Source organism: Barbus barbus (genome assembly GCF_936440315.1).
Source record: "Barbus barbus genome assembly, chromosome: 24".
Classification (NCBI taxonomy): domain Eukaryota; kingdom Metazoa; phylum Chordata; class Actinopteri; order Cypriniformes; family Cyprinidae; genus Barbus; species Barbus barbus.
In genome coordinates this window covers 26,577,147-26,595,590 of record NC_136752.1, presented here as the reverse complement: position 1 = coordinate 26,595,590, position 18,444 = coordinate 26,577,147, and the positions used below count along the sequence as shown (strand labels likewise).

Genomic DNA, 18,444 nt, shown 5'->3' with positions numbered 1-18,444 from the left:
TCCCATAAACAGGTTATTGTTTCTTAAAAGTTTGCTGAGTTTTAGGCTAATTACCTGTACAGAAGATGATGCCTTGTTTTAAATGCAATTTCGAAGACAAGAATTGCAATAATCTTTATAGTGGAAATCTTTATGTAGCCTTCAGATTTGTGTGTTCAGACAACACTTTTTGATACTTTTATGTAAGTCGCATCCCCTTACCATAGTAGCCTACCATGGTTTTACTTTACAATGTAAATACTTTATATTAATATAGCCTACATGATGCATAGTGTTTATCATTTTCATTTAACTCTCAAACCGAAGCGCCACCTTCTCACCTGAGCAAGCTTTATGAATATTCATTAGAGCGCGCCCCCATTGGTCGATTATCTGGTGACGTTGGCATAGGGGCGGGAACAACGCGAAACGTGTTTTCAATATTCATAAGCAGCCTTGCTGGGGTTTTGCGCTGCAGTAGCAGAAACGCAGTGAGGAGAATCAGACGAGCGATATTATAGTAAAACCTTACAGACGAGAAGAAGAGAGAGATTTAGTGTTTTTCTCAGGTTATGGTTTCATTCCTAGCCGTCCAATGGATCTAGTGCAGTTTTTTCACCCGGAATCTTTTTCCTTCCCATCTGAACAGAACAAGTAAGTAACTTATACATTTATAAACATCATTTGGACATAATTATTATTATAATTTATATGTACTATCGTATTGTACTTAATTTGCTTTACTGGAACTTTGTTTTATATATATATATATTTATGTATTTATCTATATAAAATATTGTAATTATAGGCCACTTTATAAAGGATATACAGGATCATATAGCAAAAAATTGAACAAAATGGCTATAATGTTGGACTGATTTAAAGGAGATCTCATATTCATTTATATTATGTAGTAACGATGATTTTGGTGGAAACTATGCTTACTATGATTAATTTTTGTGGGGCACATGTGACTTGCATGAGTAACTTGCATGACATGTATCTGATTGACTCTATTGATTTATAATAAGAGAAAGATATGCATGTTTGAATGTGATAGAGAGTAAAACTTGTGCATGTGATCAGGAAAAACATACACGGTCTTTGTAAGAGAAATGTCTTTTTTTAATATTTGATTTGATAGTTTTTCCATAAATAAGCAACTTATTAATATGTTAGGCTAATAATAAATATTTTAGATGCGCATTCCTGTCCATCCTCCGCTCAGATCACTAAGATTAAAGTTTCCAGCTAAAATAATACAATAAGAGAACCTGTTTAAGTTCCTCAAAGTCTTTTTATTCTTTAGCCTGTTGGTTTCTGGGTTCTTAAAAGCACCAATTTTTTTTTTAAAAAACATCATGCTTTAAAGGACCCAGAAATCAATATGCTGATTGGAAGATTGTTCCAAGAGCAGATAAAATGTAAAAACTGTAACTTGAATGCTTTGGATAAAAGCGTCTGCTAAATGCATAAATGTAAATGTGGAAGAACATGTAATGTACCATCAACTATTGATCAATCTTCATTTTGAACAGAGTAAATGATTACTGTACTAAAAGGAATGCCGTTAGTGATCTACCCCACACTTTGAAAGAGCTGAGAAACTATGGAAAAATCACAACTATAATCCTGCTGTATATTTACGTAAGAATGGAGGCAGAGCGCTTTAATAAGCACACATTCTGGCAGCGTCCACCGACCGTCTTACAGCAATAGGATTTGAGATGTGTGATGGAGTCACAGGTAATTCCTCTGGATCCCAGACAAAAACCCTGATGGGCTTTAGGATCACGTTACTGGCCGCTGTGTGTGTGTGAGTGAGATGGAGTGATAAAACAGGTGTGTTCAGGCGCTGTGTGTGCTGTAAACATTACTTCTGACATAGTGGGAAATATAGTTGTGCTGATAAAAAGAACAAAAAACAGTAATTTGCTGTTCTGTCAGATTGGAGCTCATTTCAGGGATTCATGCACTGTGAAACAAATCCTGGTAAATTTACAGTACAAGTGGTTTGAGGTTCATCGAAACTGTCTTTCCATGAACCATGACTAATAAAAATACAAACATTATAAACATAAACAATTTGTAGAACATGCACAGCGTGACCTGCACAAGGACAAAACACCATCAGGGTGATACACGTGATGTTAAAATAATGCTTTTATGGCTATTAGTTTTAATGCTGTTTAAACATTAAACAAACAAGAGTTTGGGGTTGGTAAGTTTTTTTTTTTTTTTTTTTATTTTGAAAGAAGTCTTTTATGCTCAAGGCTGTATATACAGTAATCATGGGAAATATTACAATTTAAAAAAGCTGTGTTTTATATTATTATAATTGAAAATGTAGTTTATTCCAGTGATGCAAAGCTAAATTTTCAACATCATTTCTCTTCGGTGTCACACGATCCCTCAGAAGTCTAATATGCTGATTTGCTGCTCAAGAAACATTTCAAATGATCAATGTTGAAAACAGTTGTGCTGCTTAACACAGCCAATCCATTTTTTTCATTCTTTGATCAATAAAAAGTTAATTTTTTTATTAATTTATTTATTTTAAATAAAAATCGTCTAACGTTTTAAATATCTCTATTTTTGGACGATTTAATGTGTCCAAAAAATAAATAAATAGATAAATACAAATAAAATTAAATCTAGCTCTCAACCTTTGAACCTTACAAAAACTATGAAAAATATTTTGTGTTTGAAAAAAATAATTTGCCATAAAATAACAATAATTCACTGTGAAATGTTTTTTCTTTAATATGGAGTTTGACTATAAATTATCATTTTGTACAGTTATTATGCAGTAAAAGTATGTATATTTTTATGGCTAGAGATTTGAATTAAAGTAGTTATTTTTTATTTTAGTTCACTTACAGTTAACATGGTTTTACTGCAGCATTTTACCTTTTTTATTTTTTTAATATCTCACATTTACAGTGTGTGTAATAATAATCAAATTTATTGTAAAGATAATGCAGGCATGCATTTGTCTCCTTTTCTTTACTCTCACTATTCTCTTGATTTCTAAAGCTTTCTGGACATGATGTCGATCGATGGACACCGTCCCGCTTACATCAAGACAGAGCCATCGAGCCCTTCCTCCTTGTCGGACAGTCTGACCCAGCACAGTCCCGCAGCTTCTTCGGACGCTGGGAGCAGCTACAGTTCAATAACTAAGGGGAACCCAAAAGGTCTGGACTCTCACGCTTCATACCCTGTGGCTGAGGCAGATCGTAGGCCTCCCGGCGCCCCCTGCAGGCTGCTGGAGGAAACGAGCTCGGGCCCCAAACGCCTGTGTCTCGTGTGTGGAGACTTTGCATCTGGTTTTCACTATGGAGTGGCTTCCTGCGAGGCCTGCAAAGCATTCTTCAAACGCACCATTCAAGGTCAGGACACCAATCAAATGTGTGTTTGTGTGTCCATCCTTCAGGGTTATTTAGTAACATTGATATACTGTTATTGATTTTGTTAATATTTTGCATTACATTTGATATTTTCTGTTTTTTTTTTTTTTTAATTTTAGAAATTTTCTTGTGTGTTTTTGTCATTTTTATTAGTGTCATTTTAGTGTTTAGTGTTTTTATTAAGTTTTAGTTATTTTAGTACCTCAACTTAAACTAAACCATGAAAAAAACAATGCTGCTTTGGAAATAATTAAAAAATAAAATGAGTTTGAGTTATTTTATATTTGGTTTCATTTCATTTAATGATTAATTTATTTCATGTAATGAACATGTTTTTATGGCTTTAGTGAACAATGATGATAACCCTGGTCTGTATTAAATATAAACTTTTGGTTAATTTTCATCATGTGAACACATTGCACAATATCCAGTGTGATATGATTTGTTTATATACTACACATTTTGACAAATATAGTAGGTGATTCATGTGTTTAAAAGTTTAGGGTCATTAAATTGATAAATGTTTCTGTTTCAAATAAATGCATCATAAATGAAAAGCCCACAAAAATATGAAGCAGCACAACTGTTTTCAAGATTGATAATAATAATAAATGTTTTTTGAGCATCAAATATATTAGAATGATTTCTGAAGGATCGTGTGACACTGAAGACTGGAGGAAAGATGCTGAAAATTCAGCTTTGCATCACAGGAATAAATAGAATTTTGAAATATATTGTAATGATATTTCACAATATTACTGATTTTACTGTATTTTGTTATGAAACAAAGGCAGCTTATCTAGTTAGTTGCACAGGGGGAACGTGTGTCTGTGCGTGTTTGGTACACAGTTTTTGCTAGAGGAACATTTTGATGGTAATGATGGTCTGTTTGTCTCTGTCAGGAAATATGGAGTACAGTTGTTCGGTCAGCAGAGACTGTGAGATCACTAAACGGAGGAGGAAGTCCTGTCAGGCCTGCCGCTTTTCTAAGTGTCTGTCTGTGGGAATGCTGCGAGAAGGTGAGAGTGTGTGTGTGTGTGTGTGTTAATGAATCTCACAAAAACATCACTTTTTTTCTGAGAATTGTGGGTGTAAATGTGCCTAATTGTCCTAAAAAATCCTAACTATACTTTTTTTTTTTTTTTGCCATGTTCTTGACAGGTTTTGTGAGATTCACTACATGCAGTGCAATAAATAACATGAATGACACTCTATGCAGGTTCTCTTGATTTGTTTTGCTATGAAAGTGTCTGAGATTAAGCACACATGTATCATGGGCTTCTTAAATATGCAGCTGCACTCAAGTGCCTTCACAACCTTAAAAATAATAATTATACACAGTCAGCAAAAGGCAAAGACTGTTATATTAGTGCAGGTGTGGAGTTGCATTATTGCTGGCCTGATTTTCTTTCAGTGCACCTGCTTTTTTAAAAGTGCTGCCAAAAATGTATAAAAGCCAGTTTCCTGTTTCATGCAGCTGTTTATTTTCAGTCAAGAGAAAGTTGTTTTTCTCATCCCAGAATCTATCTATATGTGTGTGTGACTCAGGTGTGCGTTTGGACCGGGTGCGAGGAGGACGGCAGAAATATAAGAGGAGAATCGACTCTGATTCCAGCGTCTTCTTCGGTGTACAGCAACCTCACAGAAAACAGCGTAAGAATCACACTGCACCTCAGCCAGATTCATCTGCATCTTAGTATATGTGGCCAGGATTTCTAAATTGACTAAAGTGTCCGGGGTTTGGCCATATTTTCCTAAAGAGTGCAACAGTCAGGTTCTGAAAAATAAAAATGTCATTAATTTTCTCCATAGGGAAATAGATTTTTAACGATAACTTTTACAAATAAATACTGTGCGCTCCGAGGTTATTAATTGATGGTGTATGCTTTTGTTGAAGCCATCAGTTTGCATTATTTCAACATGTTTTAGATAATTGTGTTTAACGGTGGAATTCCTGGTAAAAACAAAAACTACCTACCCATGGTCCTGTAAAGAAAATTCCACCAATCATAGACTCGCAGAGAGCAAATTGCATCAAACAAGTGCTGAGCTCTGCCCACTTCCATTAAGCACCATTAATAATGTAATAGAGTCCGTTTCCTCATGCTCGCAAAATATAAACGTGAAAAAATTGTGTATGCTTATTTTGCAATAAACTTAATATATTGTTAATTTATATGCATTTTATATACAATCAACTACTTTTTTAATATTTCTCTTATAGTTTATATTTCTTATATTTTTCCATTTTTATTATCATTTGCTAAGGCTCATGGGATTGTAGTTCTTTCCCTCATTAATGGCGATAAGTAGACAGTCATGTAACTTTGTCTTTTTGTCTGATTTTAAGACATTTTTTGCTTCAAATAAAAGTTTGTAGTATTGTGATTCTCCTCTTAGCTGGTTGACTTGGTTAATTGCTTATAGTACTTTGTTAAAATCCCAATGGGAAAAATGAATGGAAAAAATACTTCTAAAAAGTGGGTGGGCATTAATGCACTCTTTTCATACTTGCTGAAGGTAATGAATGAGAATTAGTTAGACCAATAGCATGCAGGCATTGCACACAATCGACCACACTGTAAAAAAAAAAAAAAAAAGTTGGGCAAACTTAAGAGTTTAAGGCAACCAGCTTCAGTAGATTTTTTAGTTTTCTCAACTTGTTTTAAGTTTATACAACAAAAAGTTGAGAAAAATAAGTTGAGAACTCAAAAATCTGCTGAAGCTGGTTGCCTTAAACTTTTAAGTTGACTCAACTTTTTTTTTTACAGTGCAATCGAGGCGTGTGAGAAGGCGGGATCTACAGACAACAAGCAAAGTAATGCAAATTTGTGTATATATATATATATATATAGATACATGACTATAGAGCAGGGCTTTTAGGACATGCACCCCCCCTGGACATTTTAGGCAGTTTAGAAATCCGTCCAGGATATGTCTGAGAAAAAATAACTATGGTCGCCCTATATATGTTAATATTTCGTGTTTCTTTCTGTTAGCATCCTGCAGCACTCAGGGGGAGAATAAGGTGGTGACCCTGCTGTTGGGGGCGGAGCCAGAGAAGGTGTGTGCCATGCCTGACCCCACCCTCCCTGACAGTGACATCAAAGCCCTAACGACCCTGTGTGACCTCGCCGACAGAGAGCTGGTGCTCAACATCAGCTGGGCCAAACACATACCAGGTACTAACAGACCAAAGAGACTTTAATTACACACACACACACACACACACACACACACACGTATTATCTGCTATTTGTTTTGGATACACAGAGATAAAGTGCTGTTAGTTCGGATGTGTTTCTGTGTAACATAACAACACACACACAGATTCTGTGACACTGGAATGTCAGATGCATTAGATGTTTTTAGAGGAATTTGATTATGAAATGTCTTCCTGTACTCAAGACATCGGTTCTTTTAGCAGCTCTAAACACACACAAGTGTCTCAATGAGGATTTTCATAGACTTTTGTTGTCATTAAATCTTGTATAGTTACCACATACTAAGTCTAATGTTTGCTTTATTTATCAATATTTTTTGAGGATGTCCTCTGTCCTCGTCCTCATAGGTTTCGACAGATTTAGCTCATTTTTATAACTGTATCTCAGTATCTACACACACACACACACACACACACACACACACACACACACACACATAGAGAGAACTGGCCAGCACCTGTTTTTGTGTTGATACTGACCTCTGTAGTAATGCTTACAAAACAAACCACAAAACCAGGTGTGTGTGTGATTCTCCATCACATGTGAGAGACTGATTAGCTTTGTGCACTAGATTACATTATTTGGTAAATAAACACAATTTGTCTCATTTGAGAGAATGTGAGTGAATATTTCAAATTTATCTGTATGAGGACATACAACAGACTTCTGTTTTTTTTTATTTTTATAACAGGTCAATCATATGACTACACAAATGATGGCAGGAAATGCAAAAAAAAACAAAAAACATTTTTTTAGGCTTCAAGTAACAAAATATATAAACATCCTTAAAATAAGATACATTCACTTGGGAAATAAACTGTAAAACAAAAAAAATCCACGCATTATTTAAAAAAAATAAAAAAATTAGTGCAAGGACCATGCAACCCTTTTACATAAAATGTAAAAAATTCAGTATATAAAACTAGGAACATATTGTCAGGTCTGTACTTTAAAACAAATTTACTATTAAAAATACTTTCCAGTTGGAGAGTAGCACACACACACATATATTATATACAGTGCCCTCCAAAAGTATTGGAACAGTAAAGACAAAATTGCTCTGTTGGATGTGGAGTCAAGACATTTACAAATATGATTAAAAGATGAATATGAGACAAAACTACAGAATGTCACATTTTATTATTGGGTGATTTAACACATACATGTTTTACCAAATAAAAAGAACAGCACTTTTAGAGTTCATCCCTCTATCTGATGTGAGCATAAGTATTGGAGCAGTTGCCTCTCAGGTCTTTCAGTGATCAGCTGTGTCCTGTTGCATTAATTCTTCAGATATTTAAAGCAGGGAATGTGTTGTATCAGTTATATCCATTACTTCTGTATTCTGAATCTTGCATTCGATGATGACACACACAAACCAGGATGAAGACGAGGGAGCTGACTTTGAGAGAAAAGCAAGCAATTTGGATGCTAAAAGAAAAGAGGAAGTCAGTTAGAGCTCTAGCAAAAACAAAGGCCATGGAGAAATCAAGAGTTTGGAAACCACCAGCGACACCAGCAACCAACAACTACCTGATCGGCTAACAACTACCTGATCGGCTGAGAAAACAACAGTAGTTGATGACAGACAAATCATAAAAGCTGTGAAAATGAATCCTAAAAGACGTGTCTGTAAAATCACCAACAACTTCCAGAAAGCTGGGGTAATGCTCTGACAATCTACTGTCCTCAGGAGACTTTGACACAGAATTACAGATGCTACACAGCAAGATGCAAACCTCTGACCAGCACCAAAAATAGAAAGGCAAGATTAGAGTTTGCAAAAAAGCACAAAGGTGAGCCAGAAGAGTTTTGGAACTGTGTTTATGGACCGATGAGACAAAGATGAACCTTTATCTAAGTGATGGGAAAGCAAACATGTGGAGAAAAAAGGGAACTGCAAATGATCCCAAGCATACAGCCTCATCTGTAAAGCCTGGTGGAGGTGGTGTCATGGCATGGGCATGCATGGCTGTCTCTGGAACAGGCCCTCTCAACTTTACTGATGACTTAATGTATGATGACAGTAGCAGAATGAATTTGGAAGGGTACAAAACCATCTTGCCTACCAATATTCAAGAAAATGCCACCAGATTCATTGGGAAGTGCTTCATATTGCATCAGGAAAATGACCCAAAACACCCTGCCAGTTCAGTCAAGGAATTTAAGTCAGTCTCCAGATTTAAATCCGATTGAACATGAATTTCAGCAGCTGAAGAGGAGAGTAAAGGCAGAAACTCCCCAAAACAAACAACAATTGGGATTGACTGCATTAAAGGCTGGGAAAAGTATTTCAAAGGATGAGACCAAGAGTCTGGTGATGTCTATGGGTCACAGACTCACTGCTGTGATTGTGTGCAAGAGATCAGCAACTAAATAATAGCTTTTAATCTTTTATATCTGCCTTATGTTCAACTGTCCCAATACTTATGCTCACATCAATGAGTGGGATGAACTCTAAAAGTGCTGTTCTTTTTATTTGGTAAAACATGTATGTGTTGAAACGGCTAATAATAAAACGTGACATTCTGTAGTTTTGTCTTATATTCATCTTTTAATCATATTTGTAAATGTCTTGACTCCACAACCAACAGAGCAATTTTGTCTTTACTGTTCCAATACTTATGGAGGGCACTGTATTTACAAACCCGATTCCAAAAAAGTTGGGACACTGTACAAATTGCGAATAAAAAAGGAATGCAATAATTTACAAATCTCATAAACTTATATTTTATTCACAATAGAATATAGATAACATATCAAATGTTGAAAGTGAGACATTTTGAAATGTCATGCCAAATATTGGCACATTTTGGATTTCATGAGAGCTACACATTCCAAAAATGTTGGGACAGGTAGCAATAAGAGGCCGGAAAAGTTAAATGTACATATAAGGAACAGCTGGAGGACCAATTTGCAACTTATTAGGTCAATTGGCAACATGATTGGGTATAAAAAGAGCCTCTCAGAGTGGCAGTGTCTCTCAGAAGTCAAGATGGCAAGAGGATAACCAATTCCCCCAATGCTGCGGTGAAAAATTGTGGAGCAATATCAGAAAAAATATCTCAGAGAAAAATTGCAATGAGTTTGAAGTTATCATCATCTACAGTGCATAATATCATCCAAAGATTCAGAGAATCTGGAACAATCTCTGTGCGTAAGGGTCAAGGCTGGAAAACCATACTGGATGCCCGTGATCTTCGGGCCCTTACACGGCACTGCATCACATACAGGAATGCTACTGTAATGGAAATCACAACATGGGCTCAGGAATACTTCCAGAAAACATTGTCGGTGAACACAGTCCACCGTGCCATTTGCCGTTGCCGGCTAAAACTCTATAGGTCAAAAAAGAAGCCATATCTAAACATGATCCAGAAGCGCAGGCGTTTTCTCTGGGACAAGGCTTATTTAAAATGGACTGTGGCAAAGTGGAAAACTGTTCTGTGGTCAGACGAATCAAAATTTGAAGTTCTTTTTGGAAAATTGGGACGCCATGTCATCCGGACTAAAGAGGACAAGGACAACCCAAGTTGTTATCAACGTTCATTTCAGAAGCCTGCATCTCTGATGGTATGGGGTTGCATGAGTGCGTGTGGCATGGGCAGCTTGCACATCTGGAAAGGCACCATCAATGCTGAAAGGTATATCCAAGTTCTAGAACAACATATGCTCCCATCCAGATGTTGTCTCTTTCAGGGAAGACCTTGCATTTTCCAACATGACAATGCCAGACCACATACTGCATCAATTACAACATCATGGCTGCATAGAAGGAGGATCTGGGTACTGAAATGGCCAGCCTGCAGTCCAGATCTTTCACCCATAGAAAACATTTGGCGCATCATAAAGAGGAAGATGCGACAAAGAAGACCAAAGACAGTTGAACAACTAGAAGCCTGTATTAGACAAGAATGGGACAACATTCCTATTCCTGAACTTGAGCAACTTGTCTCCTCAGTCCCCAGACGTTTGCAGACTGTTATAAAAAGAAGAGGGGATGCCACACAGTGGTAAACATGGCCTTGTCCCAACTTTTTTGAGATGTGTTGATGCCATGAAATTTAAAATAAACTTATTTTTCCCTTAAAATTATACATTTTCTCAGTTTAAACATTTGATATGTCATCTATGTTGTATTCTGAATAAAATATTGAAATTTGAAACTTCCACATCATTGCATTCTGTTTTTATTCACAATTTGTACAGTGTCCCAACATTTTTGGAATCGGGTTTGTATATGTGTGTGTATATATATACACACACATATACAAACCCGATTCCACACACACATATATAGAACTACACAACAAAACAACACTTTATTTAAAAAAAATGAAAATGTATTTTTTTTGATTTGGCTCAAACAGTTTTGTCCCCAAATTATAACAAATGCTATGTATTTGTGTGTGTGTGTCATCCAGATAAACCCTACGTTGTGAGGACCAAATGTCCCTACAATGATAGTAAAACATGAAATTTTTGACGTTATAAATCATACTAAATAGCATTTTTGAAAAATGTCAAAATGCAGAAAGTTTTCTGTGTGGCTTGTATTTAAGGTTAGGGTTAATACACAGTTTGTACAGTATAAAAAGCATTATGTCTATGGAAAGTCCCCACAAAACATAAACCAACGTGTGTGTGTGTGTTTTACATACACAAGAGCAGTTGTGTGTGTTCATGTCAACAGTGTGTGACAGCAGTATTGTCTCTTTCCCGGCGTCTGAAGCAGGACGTACAATAGAAGAGGACATTGCTGATTTAAATGGCTCTGGGGTTGTTTTATTTGCGTTGTTTGAGTGCCACGAGGGCCCTTTGATTCCGTTAACACGTTTCACAGACGTCGATATGGCCGCGTCTCCAGAGCTCAGAGCTCAGTGTGAACGGCAGCGTTGCTTCATTCAGCCCACGATCGATCAGCGCCGAGATCCAATCAGCTAATGAATGTCACTCAGGAGGAGAGCCAGCGAGAGATACGAGTCATTACGGCCTCTGATAAACATCAGTGATGGCTGCTCTCCTCCCTCGCCACACCAAACTAATCACTGGCTTTTTAATTAAGTGTGAGAGAACGTGAATGAGAGAGATTCGTCCGTCATTGACGCTGTCCTCTGTCACACACAGAAGCTTTCCTTCCTAACAGAGGTCAGAGTCCAGTGTCAAATTAGCTCTAAAATTAGGTGGGCTTTATCCGTCACATTTAATGGTCATTTTCATTCATCTGCTTCAACATCTCAGAGGCAGTTATTTAGCTGATTAGTTGTATTTAGTTTTTTTTTTTTAAATAGTTATTTAAGTGATTAATTTGAGTATTTTTATTTACTTAGCTAGATAGTATTTAAATTATTTGGTTATTTAGCTATTTAGTTACTACACTGACATGTTGTTTTCGTTATATAGCTAGTGATTTAGGTTATTATCAGATTAGATGTTTAGGAAATGTTTACATATTTAGGTGATTGTTAGTTAGTTGGTCATTTACTTAAGATGTTTTGTATTTCTTATTTAGCTGATTAGTAGTTTGGTTAATTAAAGGATTAGTTGTTTAGTTATTCATCTGATTATGTACTGATTTAGTTTATTTACATATTTAGGTATTTGGTTATTTATTGAACTATTTAGCAGATTATTTACTTATATAGGTGTTTTTTATTCCAGCTTTATATTTAGCTGATTAGTGTTAATGAGCTCTTTACCTGTTTATTGATTTGAATGAGTTGTTTATTGTTTATTTAGATATATGTAATTGGTTGTAATTAGCTGATTATTTACATGGGTCTTGATTTGTTTACAGAATTTGGTGTTTATTGTTTATTTAGTTAATGATGTGATTAGTTGTTTATTTACTTTGGTTATCTTATTTGTTGTTTAGGAGATTATTGGTTTTGCATTCCTCATTTATCTGATTATTGGTTTAATCCGTTAATTAAGTTATTTGTGGTTTTGTTATTTAGTTGATTATTTACTCAAACGATTATTTGTTTAGGCTGTTTAGTTGTTTTGGAAATAGTTTGTTTAGATATTTACGTGATTGGTTATTTATTTAGCTATTATCTGATTTACTTATTTAGATGTTTAGTATTACTTGTTTAGTTGATAAGTACTTAGCTGATAAGTTGTTTTAGTCATCTAATTATTTATTTGGTTGTTTGGGAATTAGTTGTTTGTTTAGACAGTGATTGGTTATTTATTTTGGTTTGTTTATCTTATTAGTTGTTTAGAAAATTAGATATTTAGGTGATAGGTTATTTATTTAAGTGTTCGGCTGATAATTTATTTTTAGTTATTTAACTGATTATGTGCTTATTTACTTATATAGGTGTTTGCTTTATTTGTGTAGTAGTTTAATTAGTTATTTATCTGAGTGTTTTATTTTTGATATTTGGGTACTTTTATTATTTCTTTAGCCAATTACGTGGATCATAGAGTTGTTTTTTGAAGAGACCGTTATCTGATCAGTTTCTCCATCACTCCTGCAGGTTTCTCCAGCCTCTGTCTGTCCGATCAGATGAGTCTCCTGCAGAGCGCGTGGATGGAGATCCTCATCCTGCGTGTGGCTTTCCGCTCGCTGCCCTGCGAGGACAAGCTGGTGTTTGCGGAGGATTACATCATGGATGCTGAACAGGCCAAATCAGCAGGTCTGCTGGAGCTCCACAAGGCCATATTACAGCTGGTGCGCAGGTACAGGTCCATGAGGCTGGAGAGAGAAGAGTTTGTCACTCTGAAAGCCATCGCTCTCGCCAACTCAGGTAAAGATACAAATACTTGCACAGAACATTTCTGCATGGACTACTTAAAGGAATAGTTCAAAATAGTCTTGACGCTGGCATGGTGTTAAAAAGTAAATAAAATAAAGCAATGGTTGACTTAAAATGGAAGTTTCTGAAATTTTACTCGCCCTCAGGCCATCCAAGATGTAGATGAGTTTGTTTCTTCATGGGAACAGATTTGGAGAAATGCAGCAGCATTACATCACTTCCTCACAAATGGATCCTCTTTAGTGAATGGGTGCCGTCAGTATGAGAGTCCAAACAGCTGATAAAAACATCACAATAATCCACACCACTCCAGTCCATCAATTATGTAAATAATTAATGTATATAAAGTGAAAAGTTGCATGTTCCTAAAAAAAAACATCCATAATTAAGGTGCAAATACGAGTCCTTTATCCATAATAATGCTTCCTCCAGTGAATCAGGAGAGAAATATGCACAGATCAGGCACAAATTAAAACAGTCCAAAAAAGTCCTAAACAAATATGTTAGTGGGTTTTTTTCAGGAGATGGGCATTTTCACTGGATGAAGCATTATTACGGATTATGGACTGGACGTTTTGGCCTGAAGTTTGAAGTTAAAACATCTTGATGGATTTGTTTCTTACAAACATGCAGCTGTTCATTTCACAAGACATTAATTGATGGACTGGAGTGGTGTGGATTATTGTGATGTTTTTATCAGCTGTTTGGACTCTCATTCTGACGGCACCCATTCACTGCAGAGGATCCATTGTTGAGTAAGTGATGTAATTCTGCATTTCTTCGAATCTGTTCCCATGAAGAAACAAACTCATCTACATCTTGGATGGCCTGAGGTTGAGCAAATTTTCATTTTTGTGCAAACTATTCTTTTAAATGAATGCAAAAATGGCTAAACGCAACTTTAACACATGCATTATTTACAGTCAATGTTTTTGAATGAAATGCAGCAAAAGCGTTCAGAATTCAGAGACCTGAATGACCTGATGTTTTGATTCCCTCTCTCAGACTCGATGCATATAGAGGACGTGGAGGCCGTTCAGGGTCTGCAGGACTCTCTCCATGAAGCTCTTCTGGATTACGAGTGTGTCCATCACAGGGAAGACCCTCGACGGACGGGGAAACTCATTATGACCCTTCCACTCCTCCGCCAGACCTCCGCCAAAGCCGTGAGGCACTTCTGCAGCATCAAGCAGGAAGGACGAGTCCCCATGCACAAACTCTTCCTGGAACTTCTGGAGGCAAATGTCTGATCCTTCACCTGATTGGACCGTCAAACAGAGGTGACACGCCCCTCCTGCACACGATTGGATGAAGGATTATTCACGAATCCAGGGAAAACAACAGGCGCTTGTCATTATCATGACACATAACAATAATACAGGATATTCTCTGACAAATACAGTTTGTTTCATATAGTTGAGGATGATAGATAACTAAAAAATTAAGTATCAAATATACAGTACTGTTCAAAAATTTGGGGGGGGAATTAATAATTTTATTCAGCAAGGATGCACTAAATTGATGAACAGTAAAGTGACAGTAAATATATTTATAATGCTACAAAAGATTGATATTTCTGTTCTTTTGAACTTTTTATTCATCAAAGAATCCAAAATGTGTTATGGTTTCCAAAAAAATATTATCAGAACATCTGTTTTCAACATAATAAGAAATGTTTCAGCAAATCAGCATATTAGAAGGATTTCTTAAGGATCATGTGACACTGAAATAGTGTTGCTGAAAATTCAGCTTACATTTTTAAATATATTCAGATAAAAATCTAAATTTGTATAATATTTCACAATGTTACAGATTTGTCTGTATTTTCTGATCAAATAAATGCAGCCTTGGTGAGCATAAAATATTTTTTTCAAAAACAAATCGTACCGAGCCCAAACATTTAAGAGTGCTGGATGTGAATAAATATCCTTAAATTATTGGAGAAACTACATCTCAATCTCAATCTTGAAGGTGTTCATTGTTTGCATTTTATTTATCAAGTTAAGTTATTCAAGACTTATTTTTTAAAACATTTTCAGTTTTCATAAGAGCTTTATCACAGTAGAGAGCGTCAGCCTTGCCAAATAATAGTAGTCAGTAATTGCTCTCCTCACACAAATATGAAGAATAAGTGTTAACAACATCTACTACAGAATTTTAAAAAGTTAAAAGGGCTCAAAGATACAGTCTAGATAGAAATAAAACATATATGAACAGCAAATAAGTGTAGCTACATCAGAGACATACCAAAGCACTTTTATTGAAGAAGTGACCTGATTAGCATAATAGATAATGCACTAATGAAGGATTTTTTTGTCTCTAAATGCTTATTTAGATCTGCACAACTAAAGCTGATTGCAACTTTTATTTATTCCATAATTGCCATGTTTTACCACGTGAACCTTTTAGCTCACCAAACTGGAAGGTTCTTGCTCAGTCAGTGACAGAAAAGAAAAGCCATCGCAATATCTGTTCTCAGCCGTTCACAGAGATGTGAAAGTATCTTCTGAAGCAATAACTGAAATGTACTTTTTTTCAGAATTGCATGTGGAAAAGTCTGAATTGCAAAGTATAAACTTGCAAAAGTAGTGACTTTTCTCAAAACTGGACTGTATAACTTGACATTGCGAGTTTATTTCTCATGATTTTGAGAACTTAATATAAATATCTCATAATATATTTCACAGAATTGCATTTTTTTTTTATCTTGCAGTTCTTTTTTCTCGCAATTGTGGGAGAAAAGTCAGACTTGTGAGATAAAATTACCTTTCTTATTTTTTTTTATCCTGTGGCGATAACAGGCTTCCGTAATCAGGCTTTTTGAGGTTCAGAAAATACATTTAATATGTTTACCGTAACAAAGGAAACAGTAAATACTAGATACAGGTATCTATGTGAGATACAGAGAAATGTGTCTGTAAATATGAATAACAGAGCAGACCGATCTCTACTGTGTGTGATCTGACACATTCTTCCTTCAGTCTCTGAGGAATTCTGCCTCTGTTATTTACCGTTCTGTGTTTTTCACTATTTCTGCTTGTGAAGGTTTGTGGATGTTGTACGACACTCAATTTTGTCTCCTCATTATCTGTCTGATTATATGCAATAACTATTTTTTTTTTTTTTAAATGAATGTCAAAAATGACAAATACGTTCAACAATAATGCATTAAACAGTGGACTTTCATTCTGACGTCTGTGTTTTTCATCTGTGATTTGAAGACTTGAGATGTTTTCCCAGCAGGAATTAAAACACCGGTCAGGGTTATATTCACAAAAATCAAACTGATTATTCATCTTATGAGCTGCATCACGTTAATTTGTGCTCAAACACAAAATGTCGAATTCTATTATTTATTTGTAGATTATGGAAGTCTGATTGTTTTCTTTTGAAATCAAGTACTGCATGACAAATATAAATAAACATACACAAGCATATTTTTGACTTCAAATGCAGAGATTAGTAAATATTCATGTCCCGTGAAATGAATTAAAATAAATAATTCCTTTGTGTTAGATATCATGGATCCGGTGTGTTTGGGCTATGCGCTATTGATTTAATAAGAGTATTTTAGGTGGTTACCAGGGTATTCTGGGTAGTTAACTGGTCTGTATTTCCTCTCTCAGTGTATTTCTGTAGGACTTTTTTCTCTGAGAAAGAGAGATCATTGTAATGGCTGTTGTAGCTTTATGTCTATGAATAATCAAGCTAATCGATGCAGATAAATTAGCAGGCTGTCAGATTCTCCACCTGCATAATTTCACAGGCCGTCAGAAACCATCAACACATTAGTGTCTCCTCACTGAGAGACGCCACACGAGTCATTAATGAGGCTCGGATAAAAGTTGCTTACACTGGAAGAACCCGTGTGTGTGTGTGCGTGCGTGCGTGTGTGTGTGTGTGTGTGTGTGTGTGTGTGTGTGTGTTTTGAGCTTGCAGCTGAATTTCTGAGACTATCACTATCTTTTTGTAGCTGGATTTTAAAAAATATATATTTACGGAAGACTTTGAGCTGTGCATGTCTGTTTAAAACTCACTGTTTTTAACCTTTTTCAGGCCTGGGACCCTGTTTGGACAAAAAGGGACCCTCGTTATGTGTAAAATTGAGTGCTACATTTTAAGCGTGGCTTATAATTACAAATATTACACAATATTAAAGTTTTTACATTATTATGACACTTATAATGCAATAATAATACACTGAGATGGAGACTTGTAAAATAACCTTGATTGAAGTTTATTTTTTTAAATAGTAGTATTTTGCACACATTTTATAAAATTGAAGTTTATATTTTAAGTGTATATATATATATATATATATATATATATATATACATACACACACACAGTCAAACCAACATTTATTCAGACACCTACAACATTTTTCACATTATCAGAGTTTATTGGCTATAGTTTAGAAAATGTAATAAAATATCTCAAGAGTTAAACTGTGTCAGAACAAATTCATCTTGATAATGTCAATATGTAAAGAATTAGGTTGAATAGCTTTCACTCAGCTGTTAAATTTAAGTACACAATTATACCAATTTATGTCAACCTATTACCAAGCAATGCTTAATTATGTTCAGTCTGTGGTGTAAAAAGGTCACAAAAAAACACTTATGGTCAGGTCAAAGTGTCTGATTAATTTTTGGTCCCGCATTTTTATCAATTTTACTGGTAGTCCACTGTCTGTATGAATAATTTTTGGGTATAATATGTCACAGTTTACTTTATTTTGCCACCCTCACTTACATAAATGAACTATAGTGTCCTGCACAACTATAAAAATCTAAAAAATTATAGGCTAACTGGTGTCTGGATAATTTTTTGGTTTTACTATATATATATATATATATTCAAGGCATATCTGTCATTTTAAACACTACTACATGAAAATAAGACCCACTTTAGGGTCTCTTGCTAACATTTTAGCCTGAAAATTACACCGACTTCTGAGAGGAGAGGAGCTCATATGCTCTGTTTTCTGTCAGGCTGTAAGTGAGTCAGTCTGTGATTAATTACATCTGCAGATGAGTGCATTAATGTACTAATAAAGCCTCGATGTCT

The 18,444-nt window shown here is 35.4% G+C and overlaps 1 protein-coding gene across 1 annotated transcript; it reads left to right on the top strand.

Annotated features, from left to right (window-relative positions):
• Positions 1–453: 453 nt before the first annotated feature.
• LOC306843829 (estrogen-related receptor gamma-like) lies at positions 454–16,564 on the top strand. The gene is made up of 8 exons (XM_079375512.1): positions 454–633; positions 3,016–3,371; positions 4,292–4,408; positions 4,938–5,042; positions 6,389–6,571; positions 13,096–13,365; positions 14,380–15,190; positions 15,230–16,564. The coding sequence occupies exons 1-7, from the start codon at positions 575–577 to the stop codon at positions 14,622–14,624; spliced, it is 1,335 nt and encodes a 444-aa protein (XP_079231638.1). The 5' UTR covers positions 454–574; the 3' UTR covers positions 14,625–15,190; positions 15,230–16,564.
• The last annotated feature ends 1,880 nt before the right edge of the window (positions 16,565–18,444 follow it).